The sequence below is a fragment of the Pelophylax lessonae genome, assembly GCF_965119305.1.
Source record: "Pelophylax lessonae genome assembly, chromosome: 12".
NCBI classification, from domain to species: Eukaryota; Metazoa; Chordata; class Amphibia; order Anura; family Ranidae; genus Pelophylax; species Pelophylax lessonae.
In genome coordinates, this window is record NC_138779.1 from 195,809,517 (window position 1) to 195,830,023 (window position 20,507).

Genomic DNA, 20,507 nt, shown 5'->3' on the forward strand with positions numbered 1-20,507 from the left:
CCTACTCCTAGCCTTTTAGGGGTACAAACAATAGTAATTGGGGCCTAGTGTGGTTGTGTACGTGTGATATACATACACTTTTTTGGGATCATATTTTCTATTCCGCTATTTAATCAAAAACCTTTGGGGATCAGTTAAATTGGGGGATAGTCTGTGTTGGTACGTGTGAGAGAGATCCACCTTTCCAAGTTGTTGAGGTTCATCTCATACTTCTGAAGGTTTGAGGGTGCTGCCTGTTCCATACTCCCCCTACTCCTAGCCTTTTAGGGGTACAAACAATAGTAATTGGGGCCTAGTGTGGTTGTGTACGTGTGATATACATACACTTTTTTGGGATCATATTTTCTATTCCGCTATTTAATCAAAAACCTTTGGGGATCAGTTAAATTGGGGGATAGTCTGTGTTGGTACGTGTGAGAGAGATCCACCTTTCCAAGTTGTTGGGGTTCATCTCATACTTCTGAAGGTTTGAGGGTGCTGCCTGTTCCATACTCCCCCTACTCCTAGCCTTTTAGGGGTACAAACAATAGTAATTGGGGCCTAGTGTGGTTGTGTACGTGTGATATACATACACTTTTTTGGGATCATATTTTCTATTCCGCTATTTAATCAAAAACCTTTGGGGATCAGTTAAATTGGGGGATAGTCTGTGTTGGTACGTGTGAGAGAGATCCACCTTTCCAAGTTGTTGAGGTTCATCTCATACTTCTGAAGGTTTGAGGGTGCTGCCTGTTCCATACTCCCCCTACTCCTAGCCTTTTAGGGGTACAAACAATAGTAATTGGGGCCTAGTGTGGTTGTGTACGTGTGATATACATACACTTTTTTGGGATCATATTTTCTATTCCGCTATTTAATCAAAAACCTTTGGGGATCAGTTAAATTGGGGGATAGTCTGTGTTGGTACGTGTGAGAGAGATCCACCTTTCCAAGTTGTTGGGGTTCATCTCATACTTCTGAAGGTTTGAGGGTGCTGCCTGTTCCATACTCCCCCTACTCCTAGCCTTTTAGGGGTACAAACAATAGTAATTGGGGCCTAGTGTGGTTGTGTACGTGTGATATACATACACTTTTTTGGGATCATATTTTCTATTCCGCTATTTAATCAAAAACCTTTGGGGATCAGTTAAATTGGGGGATAGTCTGTGTTGGTACGTGTGAGAGAGATCCACCTTTCCAAGTTGTTGGGGTTCATCTCATACTTCTGAAGGTTTGAGGGTGCTGCCTGTTCCATACTCCCCCTACTCCTAGCCTTTTAGGGGTACAAACAATAGTAATTGGGGCCTAGTGTGGTTGTGTACGTGTGATATACATACACTTTTTTGGGATCATATTTTCTATTCCGCTATTTAATCAAAAACCTTTGGGGATCAGTTAAATTGGGGGATAGTCTGTGTTGGTACGTGTGAGAGAGATCCACCTTTCCAAGTTGTTGGGGTTCATCTCATACTTCTGAAGGTTTGAGGGTGCTGCCTGTTCCATACCCCCCCTACTCCTCATCTAGCCTTTTAGGGGTACAAACAATAGTAATTGGGGCCTAGTGTGGTTGTGTACGTGCGAGATACATACACTTTTTTTGATCATATTTCCTATTCCGCTATTCAATAAAAACCTTTGAGGATCAATTGAATTGCGGGATAGTCTGTGTCGGTACGTGTGAGAGAGATCCACCTTTCCAAGTTGTTGGGGTTCATCTCATACTTCTGAAGGTTTGAGGGTGCTGCCTGTTCCATACTCCCCCTACTCCTCATCTAGCCTTTTAGGGGTACAAACAATAGTAATTGGGGCCTAGTGTGGTTGTGTACGTGCGAGATACATACACTTTTTTTGATCATATTTCCTATTCCGCTATTCAATAAAAACCTTTGAGGATCAATTGAATTGCGGGATAGTCTGTGTCGGTACGTGTGAGAGAGATCCACCTTTCCAAGTTGTTGGGGTTCATCTCATACTTCTGAAGGTTTGAGGGTGCTGCCTGTTCCATACCCCCCCTACTCCTCATCTAGCCTTTTAGGGGTACAAACAATAGTAATTGGGGCCTAGTGTGGTTGTGTACGTGCGAGATACATACACTTTTTTTGATCATATTTCCTATTCCGCTATTCAATAAAAACCTTTGAGGATCAATTGAATTGCGGGATAGTCTGTGTCGGTACGTGTGAGAGAGATCCACCTTTCCAAGTTGTTGGGGTTCATCTCATACTTCTGAAGGTTTGAGGGTGCTGCCTGTTCCATACCCCCCCTACTCCTCATCTAGCCTTTTAGGGGTACAAACAATAGTAATTGGGGCCTAGTGTGGTTGTGTACGTGCGAGATACATACACTTTTTTTGATCATATTTCCTATTCCGCTATTCAATAAAAACCTTTGAGGATCAATTGAATTGCGGGATAGTCTGTGTCGGTACGTGTGAGAGAGATCCACCTTTCCAAGTTGTTGGGGTTCATCTCATACTTCTGAAGGTTTGAGGGTGCTGCCTGTTCCATACTCCCCCTACTCCTCATCTAGCCTTTTAGGGGTACAAACAATAGTAATTGGGGCCTAGTGTGGTTGTGTACGTGTGATATACATACACTTTTTTTGGATCATATTTTCTATTCCGCTATTCAATAAAAACCTTTCTAGGGCAAGATCTTAAATTACAGAAATATGAGGAGACCGTCAAATAAGGGCCGTGGCCTGGGTCGTGGTGCTGCTGGTAGAGCTCCTGTTGCAAGGAGAGGACATGGTCGATCTGTGCCAGCTACACGCACAAGTGAAACACCTTCCTCAAGTGTGAGTAGGCGACAGAACCTGCATCAGTATTTGGTAGGGCATCAAACGCCCCTAGAAGTGATGAGGCCAGAACAAGTTGAGGCGATAGTAGATTGGTTTGCTGCTGACAGTGCCTCCAGTTCCTTCACATTGTCTCCCACCCAGTCTACTGCAGAAAGGTCAGAGTTGGCACCTGCAGCCAATGTCCAACCGTCTTTCACCTCACCCCCTTGCAAATCAGGCCAGCAGTCTGAGCCCCAAGCCATACAGCAGTCTCTTATTCTTTTTGAGGACTCTGTCAGCAGGGTTTCCCAGGGCCATCCACCTAGCCCTGCCCCAGAAGTGGAAGAGATTGAGTGCAGCGATGCCCAACCACTTATTTCTCAAGATGAGTACATGCAAGGATCATCGCAGCACGTCTCCGATGATGACGAAACGCAGGTGCCAACTGCTGCGGCGTTCAGCATTGTGGAGACCGACAAGGAGGGCAGGGGTGAAGACTGGGTGGAAGATGATGTGGAGGACGATGAGGTCCTCGACCCCACATGGAATGAACGTCATGCAGGTGACCTGAGTAGTTTGGAGGAAGAGGCGGTGGTCGCACAGAGCCACCAGCACAGCAGAAGAGGGAGCAGGGTGCAGAAGCGGAGCGGCCGTGCCCTAGACACTACGCCCGCTACTGCCCAACGCAGCAAGGGAACGAGCGCACCAAAGTCAGCTCAAAGGAGTTCTCTAGCGTGGAAGTTCTTTAGAAAATGTGCTGATGACAGGACACGAGTGGTTTGCACCCTGTGCAATCAGAGCTTGAAGCGAGGCATGAACCTTCTCAACCTGAGCACAACCTGCATGATCAGGCATCTAAGTGCAAAGCACGAGCTGCAGTGGAGTACACACCTTCAAAACCAAGAAACGTCTCTGGCTCATCCTGCTTCCTCTTCTGCTGCAGTCTCGGCCGCTCCAGCCACATCTGTAGTGATACCGGCACCTGCCACCCCGCAAACAGACGATCTGTCAGCAACACCACCACCTGGGTCACCAACAACCATCTCCACAATGTCCCGTGGAAGCGTTCAGCTTTCCATCTCCCAAACACTTGAGAGGAAGAGGAAGTACCCCCCTACCCACCCGCGATCCCTGGCCCTGAATGCCAGCATTTCAAAATTATTGGCCTTTGAAATGCTGTCATTCCGTCTGGTGGAGACGCACAGTTTTAAAAACCTTATGTCGGTGGCTGTCCCACAGTACGTCGTGCCCAGCCGCCACTACTTTTCCAGGCAAGCCATCCCTTCCCTGCACAACCAAGTGGGGGAAAAAATCAGGTGTGCACTGCGCAACGCCATCTGTGCCAAGGTCCACCTAACTACGGATACGTGGACCAGTAAGCACGGTCAGGGGCGTTATATCTCCCTAACGGCACACTGGGTAAATGCAGTGGCGGATGGGCCTGAGGCGGATAGCAATTTGGCGCATGTCCTTCCACCACCGAGGATTGCAGGGCGCTTCAGTTTGCCTCCTGTTCCTAACTCCTCCTACTCCGCTTCCTCATCCTCTACCGCCTCCTCATCCGGACAGCGTAACACCTTCACCACCAACTTCAGCACGGCCAGGGGTAAACGACAGCAGGCAGTTTTACAACTTGCCTGTTTGGGGGACAAACCACACACCGCGCAGGAGTTGTGGAGGAGCATGGAACAGCAGACAAATGAGTGGTTGCTGCCAGCGAGCCTCAAGCCCGGCCTGGTGGTGTGCGATAACGGGCGAAATCTCATAGCAGCTCTGGGCCTAGCCGGTTTGACGCACATCCCTTGCCTGGCGCATGTGCTGAATTTGGTGGTGCAGAGGTTCCTTAAAAACTACCCCGATATGTCAGAGCTGCTGCAGAAAGTGCGGGCCGTTTGTGCGCACTTTCGGCGTTCTCACCCTGCTGCTGCTCGCCTGGCAGCGCTGCAGCGTAACTTCGGCCTTCCCGCTCACCGCCTCATATGTGACGTGCCCACAAGGTGGAACTCCACCTTGCACATGCTGGAAAGACTGTGCGAGCAGCAGCAGGCCATAGTGGAGTTTCAGCTGCAGCACGCACGCGTGAGTCGCTCTGCGGAACAGCACCACTTCACCACCAATAACTGGGCCTCCATGCGAGACCTGTGTGCCTTGTTGCGCTGTTTTGAGTACTCCACCAACATGGCCAGTGGCAATGACGCCGTTCTCAGCTTAACTATCCCACTTCTATGCCTCCTTGAAAAAACAATTCGGGCGATGATGGAAGAGGATGTGGCACAGGATGAGGAGGAGGAGGAGGATGAAGAGGTAACATTTCCAAGGCTTTCAGGGCAGTCATTCGCAAGGGGCTCCGAGGGTGGGTTCCTGCACACGCAAACGCCAGGGACGCAATTGTCCAGCAGGGGCACAGTTCTGGAGGATGAGGAGGATGAGGAGGAGGAGGAGCTGGAGGAGGAGATGGAACCATGTTCACAGCAGGGTGGCACCCAGGCCAGCTCATGGCCATCACTGGTGCGTGGCTGGGGGGATACAGAGGACACGGACCATACACCTCCCACAGAGGACAGCCTTTCGTTGCCTCTGGGCAGCCTGGCACACATGAGCGATTACATGCTGCAGTGTCTCCACAACGACCGCCGAGTTGCCCACATTCTAACTTGTGCTGATTACTGGGTGGCCACGCTGCTGGATCCCCGTTACAAGGACAACGTACCGTCCTTAATTCACTCACTGGAGCGCGATCGCAAGATGCGCGAGTACAAGCGCACGCTGGTAGACGCCATGCTGCTGGCATTCCCATCTGACAGCGGGGCCACAGTGGAAGCACAAGGCAGAGGAGGAGGAGGAGGAGGTCGCCAACGCAACCAGGGCACCGCCAGCACCTCAGAAGGCAGGGTTAGCATGGCCGAAATGTGGAAAAGCTTTGTCAGCACGCCACAACAAACAGCAGCACCAGCAGCTCAGATGGAACGTCTTAGCAGGAGGCAGCATTTTACCAACATGGTGGAGCAGTATGTGTGCACACGCCTACATGTAGTGAATGACGGGTCTGCCCCCTTCAACTTCTGGGTCTCCAAATTGGGCACATGGCCTGAGCTTGCCCTTTACGCCTTGGAGGTGCTGGCGTGCCCTGCAGCCAGTGTATTATCTGAACGGGTATTTAGCACGGCTGGGGGCGTTATAACAGACAAGCGCAGCCGCCTGTCCAGAGACAATGTGGACAAGCTCACGTTCATTAAAATGAACCAGGCATGGATCCCACGGGACTTTTCCGTACCTTATGCAGAATAGCAATGGATACCGACCTTACCCACCCATTGTTCCATTTTTGCTCTTTCTCACTCTTTTGGGGTGTACCCTCATTTAAAATTTGTGAAAAGAAGCAGTGTTGGCTACCTCGTCCTCCTCCTCAGGGCCAGATTAATGTAGGGGCTATTGGAGCTGCAGCTCCAGGCCCCTACCTTTTATATAGGCCCCGGGTTGGCCATATTCACTGTTACCGCTCTTCTGTCACTTGTAAACACAGAAGTCTGGCTTCTATGCTCGCTTCCCCAGGCAGCACCCTCAGAACCTCCCCACACAGCGTGAAGGCCGGACAAGGAGGGACAGTTGGCGATGCATGGATGTGTTTATGGGCTTCAGAGACAGCATCCCATGTTGAATTAGGCATGCATGGCTGCACCCTTCCTCCTCTGGGTGCATGGCAAGGCACGGCCCTAAGGCCCTTCAAAATCCTCAGCACCAAGCCCATGATGCTGTTAATCCGGCCCTGGTCCTCCTCCACCGCCGCTTCCACCTACACCGCCCATAGGTGTGCGCAGCCTATTGCATTAAGGTGTGCACCCCAAAGTTGAAATACACATGCATGTGTTTGCCAGCAGGGAGAGTAATGTATCGGGGCCATGTACCTGTAGGCAAGGAGAAATAGAGCAGAGCAGGTCCCAGGGAGATCTTTCCCATCTCCTCACTGGCAATGCTATGTGCCCTAGGTGATTAGGTTGTGCCCAGGCACACCCAGCACACCCTGTGCGCACGCCTATGTCACCGCCACATCCACCACCACCTCAACCTCCCTCCTACTCCATATGGGCCTCGTCCTTCAGAGATGAAGAAGAACATTGTTTTATTTTTCTGTTTTTTTTTGTTGTTTTAAGTTATTTCCCTATCCACATTTGTTTGCAGAGCACTTGCCATGCTCTTAATTACGTTTTGCTGCCATTTGCAGCACTCTAGCCCTTTCCTTTGGTGTTTTAGAGCCATTTTAGTGCCTTAAAGTTCGGGTCCCCATTGACTTCAATGGGGTTCGGTGTCCGGGAAAAGTTCGGTAAAAGTCCGGGACACGGACCCGGACTTTTTTTTAAAGTTCGGCCGAACCCGTCGAACACGGACATCTAGGTGTCCGCTCAACCCTAGTTATAGACCCATGTGAGAAGGTGAGAATGGAACGAAAGGTGACAAGGTGAAAATGGTGACTTTTTTGAAACTCTGTCTGTGGGGCTCAGAATTGTGAGCTTGTTGAGAGAGAGTGTGTCTTGTCAGACTTCCAACGCGTTTCGGCGTATATTGCCTTTATCAAGGAAGCGGAGACAGTTCACCATGTCTGAAAGATGTAATAAATGTATATTGAAGTGTACAATATAACACTATTTGAAAAAAATAGTGAAAAAATATATGTAGTAAACACATACAGGTGACCAAGGCGGTTAGGTCCCGGGTTGTGTCACCTGTATGTGTTTACTACATATATTTTTTCACTATTTTTTTCAAATAGTGTTATATTGTACACTTGTTTCAAAAAAGTCACCATTCTCACCTTCTCACATGGGTCTATAACCCATTTGCACCATTTGTATTATACTATTTTGTCTGTATTTCTATATTTTTTGCTTAACAGCAAGAAATTTTTCTAAATAATCTCCAATAAATATAATTTTTTACTAAGCCCGTAAAAGTCCCATTTCCTTTGACCTGAGGCATCAAAATGTTTTAATACGTTTCTCTGGGACGGTGGCTACACCAACTTAGTTTAGGTATCAGGGATCGCATCTTTTTTCTCTCACCCTTGGGGGGCTACACTAACCCAGCTTGTAATGCTAAACTAAATAATACACCTCAGGAAATACCGCCATGGTGATTGCCAGACCATTATTCTTGATCTTTAAGGATAGTTTACAGACGGGTATGGTGCCAGCTGATTGGAAAAAAGCCAACGTGGTACCAATATTTAAAAAAGGGGCCGAGATATATCCCAGGTAACTATAGGCCGGTCAGCCTAACATCAGTCTGCAAGATTTTGGAGGGGATGTTAAGAGACTATATACAAGACTTTAGTAATGGAAACTGTATTATTAGTAGTAATCAGCATGGATTCATGAAAAATCGTTCTTGCCAAACCAATCTATCAACCTTCTATGATGAAGTGAGTTGCCACCTAGATAAAGGTAAGCCTGTGGATGTGGTGTATCTGGACTTTGCAAAGTCCCCACAAACGCTAACTGTACAAACTAAGGAAGGTAGGTATGGACCATAGGGTGAGTACCTGGATAGAGAACTGGCTCCAGGGGAGAGTGCAAAGGGTGGTGATTAATGGGAAGTACTCAGATTGGGCAGGTGTGGAAAGTGGGGTCCCCCAAAGGTTCTGTCCTGGGACCAATCCTGTTTAATTTATTCATAAATGATCTAGAGGAGGAGATATCTAGTACAATCTCAGTATTTGCGGATGATACTAAACTAAGCAGGCCAATATCTTCTATACAGGATGTGAAAACCTTACAAGTGGACCTGAACAAAATAATTGGGTGGGCAACTACATGGCAGATGAGGTTTAATGTTGAGAAATGTAAAGTATTGCACTTGGGCGTCAGAAACACGAAAGCAAGCTACTCACTAGGGGGGGAACCTCTGGGTGAATCTAAGATGGAAAAGGACCTGGGGGTACTGGCAATACCAAGCCGCTGCAAGCAAAGCCAACAGAATACTGGCTAATTTTCATAAGCTGTCTTGGGTTTGGCTTGGGATGGTTCCAGCAGCCCCTGGGATCCAGCAGGATAATGTTATTAGTTTTGAAAAAGCTTTACCTGAACAGATGACTCCTACATCATTCCTATGATCACAGATATCACCTTCTTCAATGGAATATTTACACTCCTTCAGTGATGTCTCTTCTCCTGAGCAAGTCACATCAGTTAGCCAGACCTTGCCAATTCCGGCCCCGAAGGAGGACGCCTTGACTGAATGTGTTGGGGCTTGGGGACAGCCTAGCTGTCTACAGACTACCTCTGTGTTCTTATCACTCCAGGCATCATCACAGACCGTGCCCCATTCTCCCCGAATGTGCACTTCCACTCGTCCTTCACACCTGCCATCTCCTCCCGTTAGTCGTAGATCCTGCAAGCCATCTGGGGGGAATTCAGAGAAGACAACACACAGGTCACTGCTTACTGAAGAAGACTGCTGCACTAAAATACCCTGAACTGCTGGAGGGCTCTGCTCCATTCTCTATCTACCTCTCCTCTCTCATTATGCTCTGAACTAAAACTCTACTACTTCCTCTAAATCACCTCTCCTAAAATACTTGGTGCTAATCTGGAGAACTCTTCTCTTTGCTCTATCTGACTCTTCTCCCCTAAAATACTGACTCTTCTCTCCAAAAGAGTCTGTTCCTTCCGCTATCTAACTGTTCTCTTTTAAAATACTCTGAACTGCTGGAGGACTCTGCTCCTTCCTCTGACTCTCCTCTCCTGAAATACTCTGTGTTATTCTGGAGGACTCAATTCTTTCCTCTAGCTAACTCCCCTCTCCTGAAATGCATGCACTGCTGAAGGACTCTGCTCCTTCCTCCAACTCTCCTTTCCTAAAAAAATACTCTGCACTGATGGAGGACTTTGCTCCTTCCTCTATCTGACTCTCCTTTAATACTCTGAACTGCTGGAGGACTCTACGCCTTCCTATGTCAAGATGAAAATATATCGAGGACTCTTAAAGACTTTTATATTATGTATTCATGTATCAGTATAGCAGTCTAGAGTCCCCTTTTAATCCCTGAATATATTTAAACATCGTAGTTTTAGGATTTTAGTCTGAGTCTGTTTGTTATGTTGTCTTTATTATGAATATGTGTCAAGTATAACATGAAATGTTCTTCCAAAAATGATAAGATTCCCAGAAAGAGATGTTTATGAAAACAAGCCCCTTATTACCGTAAAATGTAAAAAGCCCCCTAATCAATCATTTTTAATTGTCAGACTAACTTTTCACTCGACGTCATTATAATGTCAAGATGACCATATGTGTAATTAGACTGTATTATGAAATCTTGTGCAATATTGCGAAACTTTGTGTAATCTGTAACTTGGGCCTGTGCCCATTTATGTATTATAAAAACTCTGTAACAAATTTAATCTGGGTCACACATCCATTGAAGGATGGTGTGAGCCGCTGTATGGCGTATATTCTGAGTAAACATATGGAGACGAATGCAAACCTGATTGGCGTACATTATTTCATGGCTCAAACTTAACATTTGAAACTAACATGAACTTAACACTAGGGATGATCGAACTTTTGAAAAGTTCGGTTCGGCCAGAACATCCGAACTTCCCGAAAGTTCGGCCCGGATTTCAGAACCCCATTGAAATCAATGGGACCCGAACTTCGGTAATCAAAAAACACAATTTTTAAGCCCTAAAACCCAATAAATGCCCCTAAAAAGTCCCTAGGGTTCTGGGTCATGCCCCATTAACTATTAATCACACAAAAAAGTTCTTAAAAATTGTCATTTTTGATAAAAAAGCCAATTATTGAAAAAAAAAAAAAAAAGAGAGTTTTTTATTTTGACTTTGGATTTCGTATCTGGGGCTCTAAAAAGTGTACATGTGAAGTTTCAGCTCTGTAGCATGTCCAGAACCATAAAAAAAAGATTGTTTGTATTAGAACACTTTCAGCTCAGGGGGTTAGCTTCTCTTCTCGGTTTTCACACCTTGCCGGTTTCAAAGCAGGCATTTTTTTGGGTTCTTTGCAGTCAGGAAAAACATCTGAACTTGTGTATAGTGGTACTGTGCACAAGTTCTGATGTTTTGCCTGCCTCCAAAAACCCCCAAAAAATGCCAGCAAAAACACACCTGGGCATTTTTTTTTTTTGACGCTAGCGTTTTTTTTTGGCATTTTTTGGGGTTCTTTTGAGGCAGGCAAAACACCTGAACTTGTGTATAGTGGTATTTATACACACATAATTATATGTATATAGACACCTAGCCATATATAGGTGTGATAGTAGCAGAAATATATTACTGTAAATGATTTCATTAGAGCAAGCATATATTTCTGCTACTATCACACATATATATGTCTAAGGGTATATATACAGACATATATGTGTATATATACCCCCTATACACATGTTCAGATGTCATGTCTGACATCAAACATGTCCTCAAAAAAGCACTGGCAGTGGCAGCCCCTGCAGCATGAAAAATGCTTGGCTGGTGAGAAGCCATATTCCTGTCCCGGAGCAACTCAGAGAAATGATCATTTCTCTATAGCGGTCACCCTGCTATGGAAGGGTTTTGTCACCCTTCCATAGCAGTCACTGTCAGTTAACCCTACACTACACTACGGTCCCTTTACACTTAACACTTTCCCTACAGAAACTAAATTTTTGAAGCTAACTTAAGTGTAAAGGAGCACTCTAACTACACTAGATATCCCTTTCCTCACACTAAAAATAGCTAAATGACACTTTGTAACACATTAGAACAGAACAGCATTCCACTCTTTTCCATGTCCCGTACAAGAATGCTAGGAATTTGGCGGGGGCAATCTTATATACTGGGGAGTGTATTCACTAATGATTGGTCTAGGGACCCCCTAGTCACTCCAATCACATTCCTAGCATTCTCCTGCCCCCTCAATTGGCTTTTGCTAATGGTTCTGGTCCAATCACGGGCTTTTAAAGCCCATTTCCTGAAGCATTGCATTTTGGTCGGTTCTGGTTGCCGAATTCCGAACTTTTTGGGCAAAAAGTTCTAAATTCGGCCGAACCTCGAACACCCAATGTTCGGGCCGAACCGATGGTCGACCCGAACTGTTCGATCATCCCTACTTAACACCTATATCTGACTCTTTTCTCCTGAAATACTCTGCACTACTAGGGGATTCTGCTCCTTCCTCTGACCCTCCTCTCCTGAAATACTCTGCACTGCTGGATGATTCTGCTCCTTCCTCTATCTGACTCTCCTCTCCTAAAATACTCTGCACTACTGGAGGATTCTGCTCCATCCTCTAACTCTCCAGAAATACTCTGCACTGCTGGAGGACTCTGCTCCTTCCTTTATCTGACTATCCTCAATTGAAATACGCCGCACTGCTGGAGGATTCTGCTACTTCCTCTAACTCTTCTAAAATACTCTGCACTGCTGAATGACTCTGAACTACTAGGGGATTCTTCTCCTATCATCTTCTTTATACTGCATCCACCAAGGGGATGGAGGTGTAATGCTTCTCAGCTGGTCCTTTCCAGTTTGTACCATCGTTACAACTTAGTTATTTGAGTTTTGAGACAACAGACCAGTCATGGATGAGGGTGGGTTGGGGGAGGTTGGGCTGTCTCCCTCTCACCTGTTCCCCCATCTATCCATTAGCAGCCATGTGCTCCCAGTGTGGAGACACTAAATTAGGAGTGTTAGGACTGCAGATAAAACAGGGTGCCGTGTAGTGGCTCTGCAGCTTACACATGCGTTTGCAAATGTGTGTCAACTAAACCCCTGTTCTTTGTACCAAGAGACAGGTCTACTTGGTTGGTGACAGACTGGAGGGTGAGTACATCAGACTGGGGGCTGGCTGACTTTCATGCACCTCTTATAATCCTTCAACCTCATTTTTTTCTTTAGGGGATTCTTCTCCTTCCTCTATCTGACTCTACTCTCCTGACATACTCTGCACTACTGGAGGACTCTGCTGCTTTCTCTAACTCTCCTGAAATACTCTGCACTGCTGGAGGACTCTGCTGCTTCCTCTATCCGACTCTCCTCCCCTGGAATACTCTGCACTATTGGAGGACTCTGCTCCTTCCTCTATATGACTCTCTTCTCCTGAAATACTCTGCACCACTGGAGGACTGCTCCTTCCTCCAACTCTCCTCTCTTAAAAAATACTCTGAATTGCTGAAGGACTCTGCTTCTTTGTTTGACTCTCCTAAAAAAAAAAATACGCTGTACTGCTGAAGGACTTTGCTGCTTCTTCTAAATCTCCTCTCCTAAAAAAAAAAAAAAATACTCTGCACTTCTGGAGGACTCTTCTCCTTGCTCTTTCTGGCTCTTCCCTCTAGAAATACTCTGCACTGCTGGAGGACTCTTCTCCTTCCCTTTTCTAAATATCCTCTCCTGAAATACTCTGCATTACTGCAGGACTCTTCTCCTTCCCCTATCTGACTCTCCTCTCCTGAAATACTCTCTGCTATTCTGGAGGACTCTGCTCCTTCCTCTATTTAACTGTGGCACCCTTCCAGGTATGTGCTAGGCAAAGCATATGTGTGGCCCTGTTCTGCTTATCAGGAGGGCCTGATCTGTTAGTTAGCCTGTTGCATGCTTCCAGGTGTGACCTGGGGAGTCTCCCCACTGTATCCAATGAGGGACCTTGTTGGACAGTGGAGGAAACCTAGCCAATAGCACACCAGGGTTTATGACTGTCCCAGTGGGTGGGCATTGCCGCAATGCATCCTGGGGTTGGGAAAAAATCTGGGGAGGACATGTGACAGGGTGTCTTTTGGCTGGAGCAAAGTCCCAGGAGGAGGTGAATGGCTGTCTCTCCTCCTGCTGAAGTGAGGAAGGTGGTCCAGGCAGTCGGCCTAGGGACCAGGGGTTGAGCTGTGTTGCAGAAGGATCCAGTGTGCTGACCGAGTAGAGCTGCTGGGCAGACTACTTCTGGAAAAACAGTGTCATGAGTACCTAACTCCCTTAGCGGTAACCCCGAGCGTGACTCGAGGTGGTTTTTTCATGCTAGGATTGGTATCCCTGAGTCACGCTCGGGGTAGATGTGCAGAGACTGCAGCGGGGTTCCTTACCTTCTCCTGGCGATCCAGCGATGATCTCCCATTGCTGTGATCGCCGCCGAGATCCCCGCCGCGCGTCGGTCACTCTGATGACTTCCTGGTTCCGTTCCCTGCAGCAGCAATGGTGCATGAGAGCGGAACTGGGAGGGAAATTCAAATGTTGCACAAAACACAAACACATAAAAAGGAGGTGATACAGTGTAATCTGAGAGGATTACACTGTATCACCTTAGTATCAGACACAGTGCCCTTTCAGTGCCCCAGTGCCCTTGTCATTTGTGACAAATATAACCTGTATTAACCTAATAAATAATAATAATAATAATAATATTAATAATATATATATATATATATATATATATATATATATATATATATATATATATATATATATATATATTATAATAGTATAATATATAATATACAATATAATATAATTATATATATAATATATAATATTATAATATAATATTATATAATATAATAATATTAATAATAATAATAATAATAATAAATAATAACCTGTATAAATACCTGTATTATAATAAAAATTATAATTCATGCGTTTGTGTTTCAGATTTATCACATCTGGGATGTCTACTAGAGTCTTGGTTTGGTCAGGTTTAAGTCAGTAATTACTAAGAATTGTAGGCCTATAATACATAACGCCAAATTTCCATGCAAAAAATTGTACCGCTTTTGGTACATAATTCCTGACATAATCATACCGCCAGGGAGGCTAAGCATCTGCCCAGGTGTCTGCCTAAGAGAGGGGACCACTCCAGCGTGGTCAAGGGGATCAAGGCACCAGCTGACCCAGAGTGATACAGTAAAGGGAGTGCCAAGTTGTCTAGCCCTGAAGATTAGGGGGTAAAGGGGGCGCCAGGAAGGGCCCTGAAGTCTCAGCAATACAGTCTACCTTAAAGATAAGCTACCTCAGGAACCTTTAAGGACTAGCCTTGACTAGCTACACATAGCGTTAACCAGCGTTAACTAGCATTAATCAGTGTTTAACCAGCGTTAATCAGCAATTTTCCAGATCGTCTCTGCCTATTGTGCATAGTTCAGTTCATTTGGAGCATCCCACTCATCCCTTCTCCTAATAAAACATAAAAACCAAAGAAACTGGACTGGTCCTTGTCTAAGGTAAAACAACTTGGAAATATGTCCAAATGTTCTGCTGTTGCTAATGGTAACCCAGGGGAACCAACACTCAGCAGCTCCCATGGGAGTAGTGCTACATAACTCTCCTCCCCTGAAATACTCTGTGCTATTCTGGAGGACTCTTCAAACTTTGTGTGTATGCTTGACTCTGTTCCCTGGCTGTATATATTTAATTTCTATAGCATTAAAAAGTCTACAAAAACAAAAAAATACATTTAAACACTTTGCCGCTGCTCACTAGAGCTCTACTGCGGCAAAGTGGCTCTTGTAGGTCTGACGACGTAGACCTACGTCGGCAGACACTCCCCCTTCTCGGCGGCACGTGCGCGCCGCCGGAGGCTCGCTCCCGCTGTATTCAATCGCCGCTGCTCTTCCCCGATCGTCGGGGAATCGAGTCTGGAGATCCGCCCGCTTGTGTAAACAAAGCGGGCGGATCTCCCAAGTGACAGTCAGAGTCAGATTGCAGGGTTCAGCATAGCTGAACCCTGCAATCTGTCCTTGTGTCACTCAGTCACCTCCCCCCACACATGTCAGTAAGCACCAGGCATACATTAACCCCTCCCTCTACAATAAAATTAACCCCTTCCCTGCCAGTGTCATTTTTACAGTAACAGTGCATATGTATAGCACTGATTACTGTAGTAATGTCACTGGTAACCCCAAAAGTGTCAAAAATGTCAGTCAAGGGTCCGATCTGTCCGCCACAATGTCACAGTCCCGCAAAAAAATCGCAGATCGCCGCCATTACTCGTTAAAAAAAAACACACCAAAAATGACAGAAATATTTCCCTTAGTTAGTAAACGCAATAACTTTTGCGCAAACCAATCAAAATACGCTTATTGCTAATTTTTTTACCAAAAATATGTAGCAGAAAACAAATTGGCCTAAAATGATAAAAAAAATTAGATTTTTACATTTTTTTGGAGGGGGAATTTCATATAAAAAATGTGAAAAATATTGTTATTTTTTCAAAATTGTCGCTCTTTTTTTGTTTATAGCGCAAAAAGTAAAAATCGCACAGGTGATCAAATACCACCAAAAGAAAGCTCTGTTTGTGGGGAAAAAAAAGGACGTAAATTTAGTTTGTGTACGGCGTTGCATGACCACGCAATTGTCAGTTAAAGTCGCACAGTGCCGAATCGCAAAAAGTGGCCTGGACGTAAGACAGCAAAATCCTCCGGTGGTAAAGTGGTTAAAAACTACAAAAAATGTATGAAAAATGTGTGAAAACATATCCGAAAAACGCATTCATTTCCTACACAAATACATAGATATTCAATGATGATAGTGCGGTTATCTTATGTGGTCATTCTTCTTGCACATAAAGGAGTTGCCCTTTAAAAAAAAAATCTATGTAACTAAAATTGAGGAGAACTTACCAGAGTTATAGCACAGAGCAGCTCGAAGCAGAAGTACAAGAGTCCCTGTAATAAGTCCTCTGCTCTGATCCATCGCAGTTCAGAAAATGCTCTTCTTCCTGGCTCCAGTCTCCTCCGGTCTGGCAGCATTTTCAGAACAACACAAAACGTTTCCAGCTCCAGCGTAGGATCTCAGCACAATCTCAGGCGAGGAATGCTAAAGTCATCCCAGAATGAAATCATATCCGTCTGTTCCCACTACTAAAGCCAAGTCATGTCTGACCTCCCAAAATGTAACGTTTCTATAGACTGCCAGAAGAAAATAAAACTATATTCGGAGTTACTGCAGCCTATTTGCTGCCTGAAGTCAACTTTAAAATGATGTCTCCCCCTCCCCCCACCCAAAAAGAGGCCATGGATGAGGTTTTTGCTGATACCACTGTAATACCAATAGGTTGGCTTGTTTGTAGCAGTGGTATCATCCTAAAGTGTATTTCCACTATTGTGCCTGCATTTCTGACCACCCTACAGTGTCTATGACCTTAACCACTTAAGCCCCGGAAGATTTTACCCTCTTCCTGACCAGGGCCTATTTTGCGATTCGGCACTGCGTGACTTTAACGGACAATTGCGCGGTCGTGCGACGCTCTACCTAAACGAATTTGACGTCCTTTTTTTCCCACAAAAATAGCTTTCTTTTGGTGGTATTTGATCACCTGTGTGATTTTTTGATCATGCGCTATAAACAAAAAAAGAGCGTCAATTTGGCAAAAATAACAATATTTTTCAAATTTTTTTATATGAAATTCCCAAAAAAAAAAAAAAATGTAAAAATCTAATTTTTTTAACATTTTAGGCCAATTTGTTTTATGCTACATATTTTTGGTAAAAAAAATCGCAAAAAGCTTATTTTGATTGGTTTGCGCAAAAGTTATCGCGTTTACTAACTGAGGGAAAGATGTTTGTCATTTTTGTTGTTTTTTTTTTTTTAACGCGTAATGGCGGCGATCTGCAATTTTTTTTGCGGGACTACGACATTGCGGCGGACAGATCGGACCCTTGACTGACATTTTTGACACTTTTGGGGTTACCAGTGACATTACTACAGTAATCAGTGCTATACATATGCACTGTTACTGTAAAAATGACACTGGCAGTGAAGGGGTTAACTTTTTTTGAGAGGGAGGGGTTAAGTGTGTCCCTAGGGGCGTGTTTCTAACTGTGATTGGTTGTGGCTGTGTGTGTAAGAACAATGATCAATGGTCCTACATAGCAGAACCATATGATCACTATTCTTACACAGGGGAGAATGACAGGCGGCTTTGTTTACATTAGCCGACTGCCTTTCTCCCGATGTAACGGGCGATCGCGAGTGCCCGGCGGACATCGGGTCCGCCGGGCGCACACACGGGGGGGTCCGTGACTGAGCGGGAGCGTGCATCCGGCGGCGCGGGCTCGCTCCCCAGAGCCTCACAGGCTAGCGACGTAGACCTACGTCGCTTTGCCTGTGAGGGGCTGACTGCCGACCTAAATCGTCGTTAGGCAGTCGGCAAGTGGTAAAAGTGTATATCAATCCTAACAACGAATTTCTCTTATTTCATCTCTTTCAACCCATAGCTATGCCATCAAAAGCATTTTACTCTGTTCTATAAAAGCAAAAACACTTTTCAGAAATGTTCTGAACTGATAGAGTTCTATGGAAAGAAAGGATTTGACAAACATTCCCTCTCCTGCCACTATCGAGACGTGCATGACAAAAAAACCTATGGGCCTCAAATATTTTTGTATTGAATCCATCACAGGTTACATCTGGGCTAAGATTCCAGAAATTGTGCAGCAGAGAGACCTATTGGATTCACCGCTTGGGTTCTTTGGCTCCGAAGGGGTTAAACGAGGGACTAGATATCCTTGCAGTGATACAGTGATTTCAAGACTTCGATTGCATCTGCCCTCTTCTGCGTTTCTTTGTGGGTAGGATGGTAGGGAGGGTAGGGAGTGAGGCTCTGCGATAAAGGGGGGAGGGGAGGGGGGGAGGACAGGGGGGCCAGTAGGTCAGGGGTGTGTGTTCACACCAGTCGGGTAGAGATTGTAGATTAGTCATGTTCTTTCCAAGCTATGACGAGACATTAGGTCGTCTGACCTCAGGGGGTCTCCTAGCACGTGGGGTATGTGACAATTGATTTTTTTTTTTTTTTTTATTTATTTATAATAAAGAAACAAAGGAGGTATTCCAATACATCATTTACACAGTCTGATCCATTATGATCAAGGTGCCAACATATAGTTATTACATCTGTAAACAAAATATATATCATTTATTAACATTGATGAATAGCAAAGGTTCCCTACTTGACTTAGACCAATCTATGCCAACTATCCAGATTCTCCACTGCCTCTAGAGTTTTTAATTTTTTTAAATATCAAGAAAAGAAAGAAAAGAGAAAAATTGAGAAAGAAGAAGAGAAAAAATAGATTTTATACATTTTATATATGTTACTATTTTACTACCCTGTTTCCCCGAAAGTAAGACATCTCCCGAAAATAAGACCTACTTACAGTTTTGCCTCTAGCTGAAATATAAGGCATCCCCCCCGAAAATAAGACCTCCACGATAATAAGGCCTTCCCCGAACATAAGGTCTCCCCGATAATAAGGCCCCCTTAAGCTACCGTAACTCTGAAATCTGGACCGTAGCAGCGGGCGCCGCCACGCAGCTCACTGTTTGCCGCAGCGCAGGCGGAGCACACAGGAAGTGCGAGGTCTCTTTTAATCAGAGAGCCCGCGCCGCCGCCAGGACAAGCTGCAGCCTGCTGCTCGCTCTGCCCTGACGGAGTCTGGCTGACTCACAATTAGACAGTGAGTCACGCGGGGCAGGAGTCGGGCACGTTGTGTGGACACACAGGAGTGACTGAGGTAGGGGGTAATTGTCTGATAAAGGGGTGGGGTGGATGTTTGGTGAAGGTGTCCACTGGCACAGGGGTGGGGGAAGTGGGATCCCTTAAAATGACACAGGAGGATCAGGGGGGGCAATCAAAATGACACAGGAGAATCAGAAGGGGGGGGAGGGGAATCAAAATGACACAGGAGAATCAGAAGGGGGGGATCAAAATGACACAGGAGGATCAGAAGGGGGGGGGGAATCAAAATGACACAGGAGAATCAGAAGGGGGGGGGGGATCAAAATGACACAGGAGGATCAGAAGGGGGGGAATCAAAATGACACAGGAGGATCAGAAGGGGGGGGGATAAAAATGACACAGGAGGATGTAATTTGCTGGTTTGTGATGACAACTACTTCCGTACCGTATACAGGTAATACATTTCCTTCTTTTTTTGTTTAGCAATAAATGTGTACCGTATTCTTCTTCATGGAAAAATAAGACATCCCCTGAAAATAAGACCTAGCGCATCTTTGGGAGCAAAAATGAATATAAGACACTGTCTTATTTTCGGGGAAACAGGGTATATATGTTTTTCTGTACCCATGAGTTCAGCAGGTCTGGATTTTTCACATTTACACAAGGGTGGGGAAGGAGGAGTGACGGGTTTCGACAAACTTAGCACATCCAGTATAAATCTGACCATGCTGAAAGGTGGACTAGCTCTGAGGAAGGGAGCTTGTCTCCCGAAATGTGTCAGCGGTCCAATTACAGGGATTGTGCAAAAAGGTAAATCAGCGCAATTAAATATAAAGTGGTATAGTGTTAAGACCCAATAATTTGGGACACATAAAGAAAATACATCAGCTATATAGAACCTCCTTCACTAACGGGAGAAATGAACTATAGACAAATATGTATACAGCGCTATATAAAATCAAATAAAGTGACAATGTGCATCATAATAAATCAATAAACTCGCTTACAGTGCAATATATATTCCTCTTAGGTGCAATATATAATGTCCATAAAGTGCATTTAAAGTAAAGTGCATAAGAGTCCACTAAAATATAAATATAACCGTGGTTTAAAATTCAATAAAGGGCTTGAAAGATGTTTCCATATAAAAGTGCAAGTGACACTGTAAGAAACCGTCTCAAGGAAGCTCATCTGCATGCTCGTCGTCCTCATCGGGGGTCTCAACCTTACTGCAGTTTGTCATTGTAACTGGCTTGAGTGGGCAAATGCTCACATTCAATGGCGTCTGGCACTTTGGAGAGGTGTTCTCTTCACGGATGAATCCT

General features: G+C 45.2%; 1 protein-coding gene across 1 annotated transcript in view; it reads right to left on the bottom strand.

Annotated features, from left to right (window-relative positions):
- LOC309567672 (scavenger receptor cysteine-rich type 1 protein M130-like) overlaps positions 1–16,516 on the bottom strand; it is a 65,119-nt gene extending 48,603 nt beyond the window's left edge. The window contains exons 1-2 of the mRNA XM_082273103.1: positions 16,346–16,516; positions 8,832–9,152 (exon numbers count right to left, since the gene is read on the bottom strand). Coding sequence (XP_082129229.1) covers positions 8,832–9,152; positions 16,346–16,418 — 394 coding nt within the window. The 5' untranslated portion in view covers positions 16,419–16,516. The remainder of the gene's footprint in view (positions 1–8,831; positions 9,153–16,345) is intronic.
- Between the last annotated feature and the right edge of the window lie 3,991 nt (positions 16,517–20,507).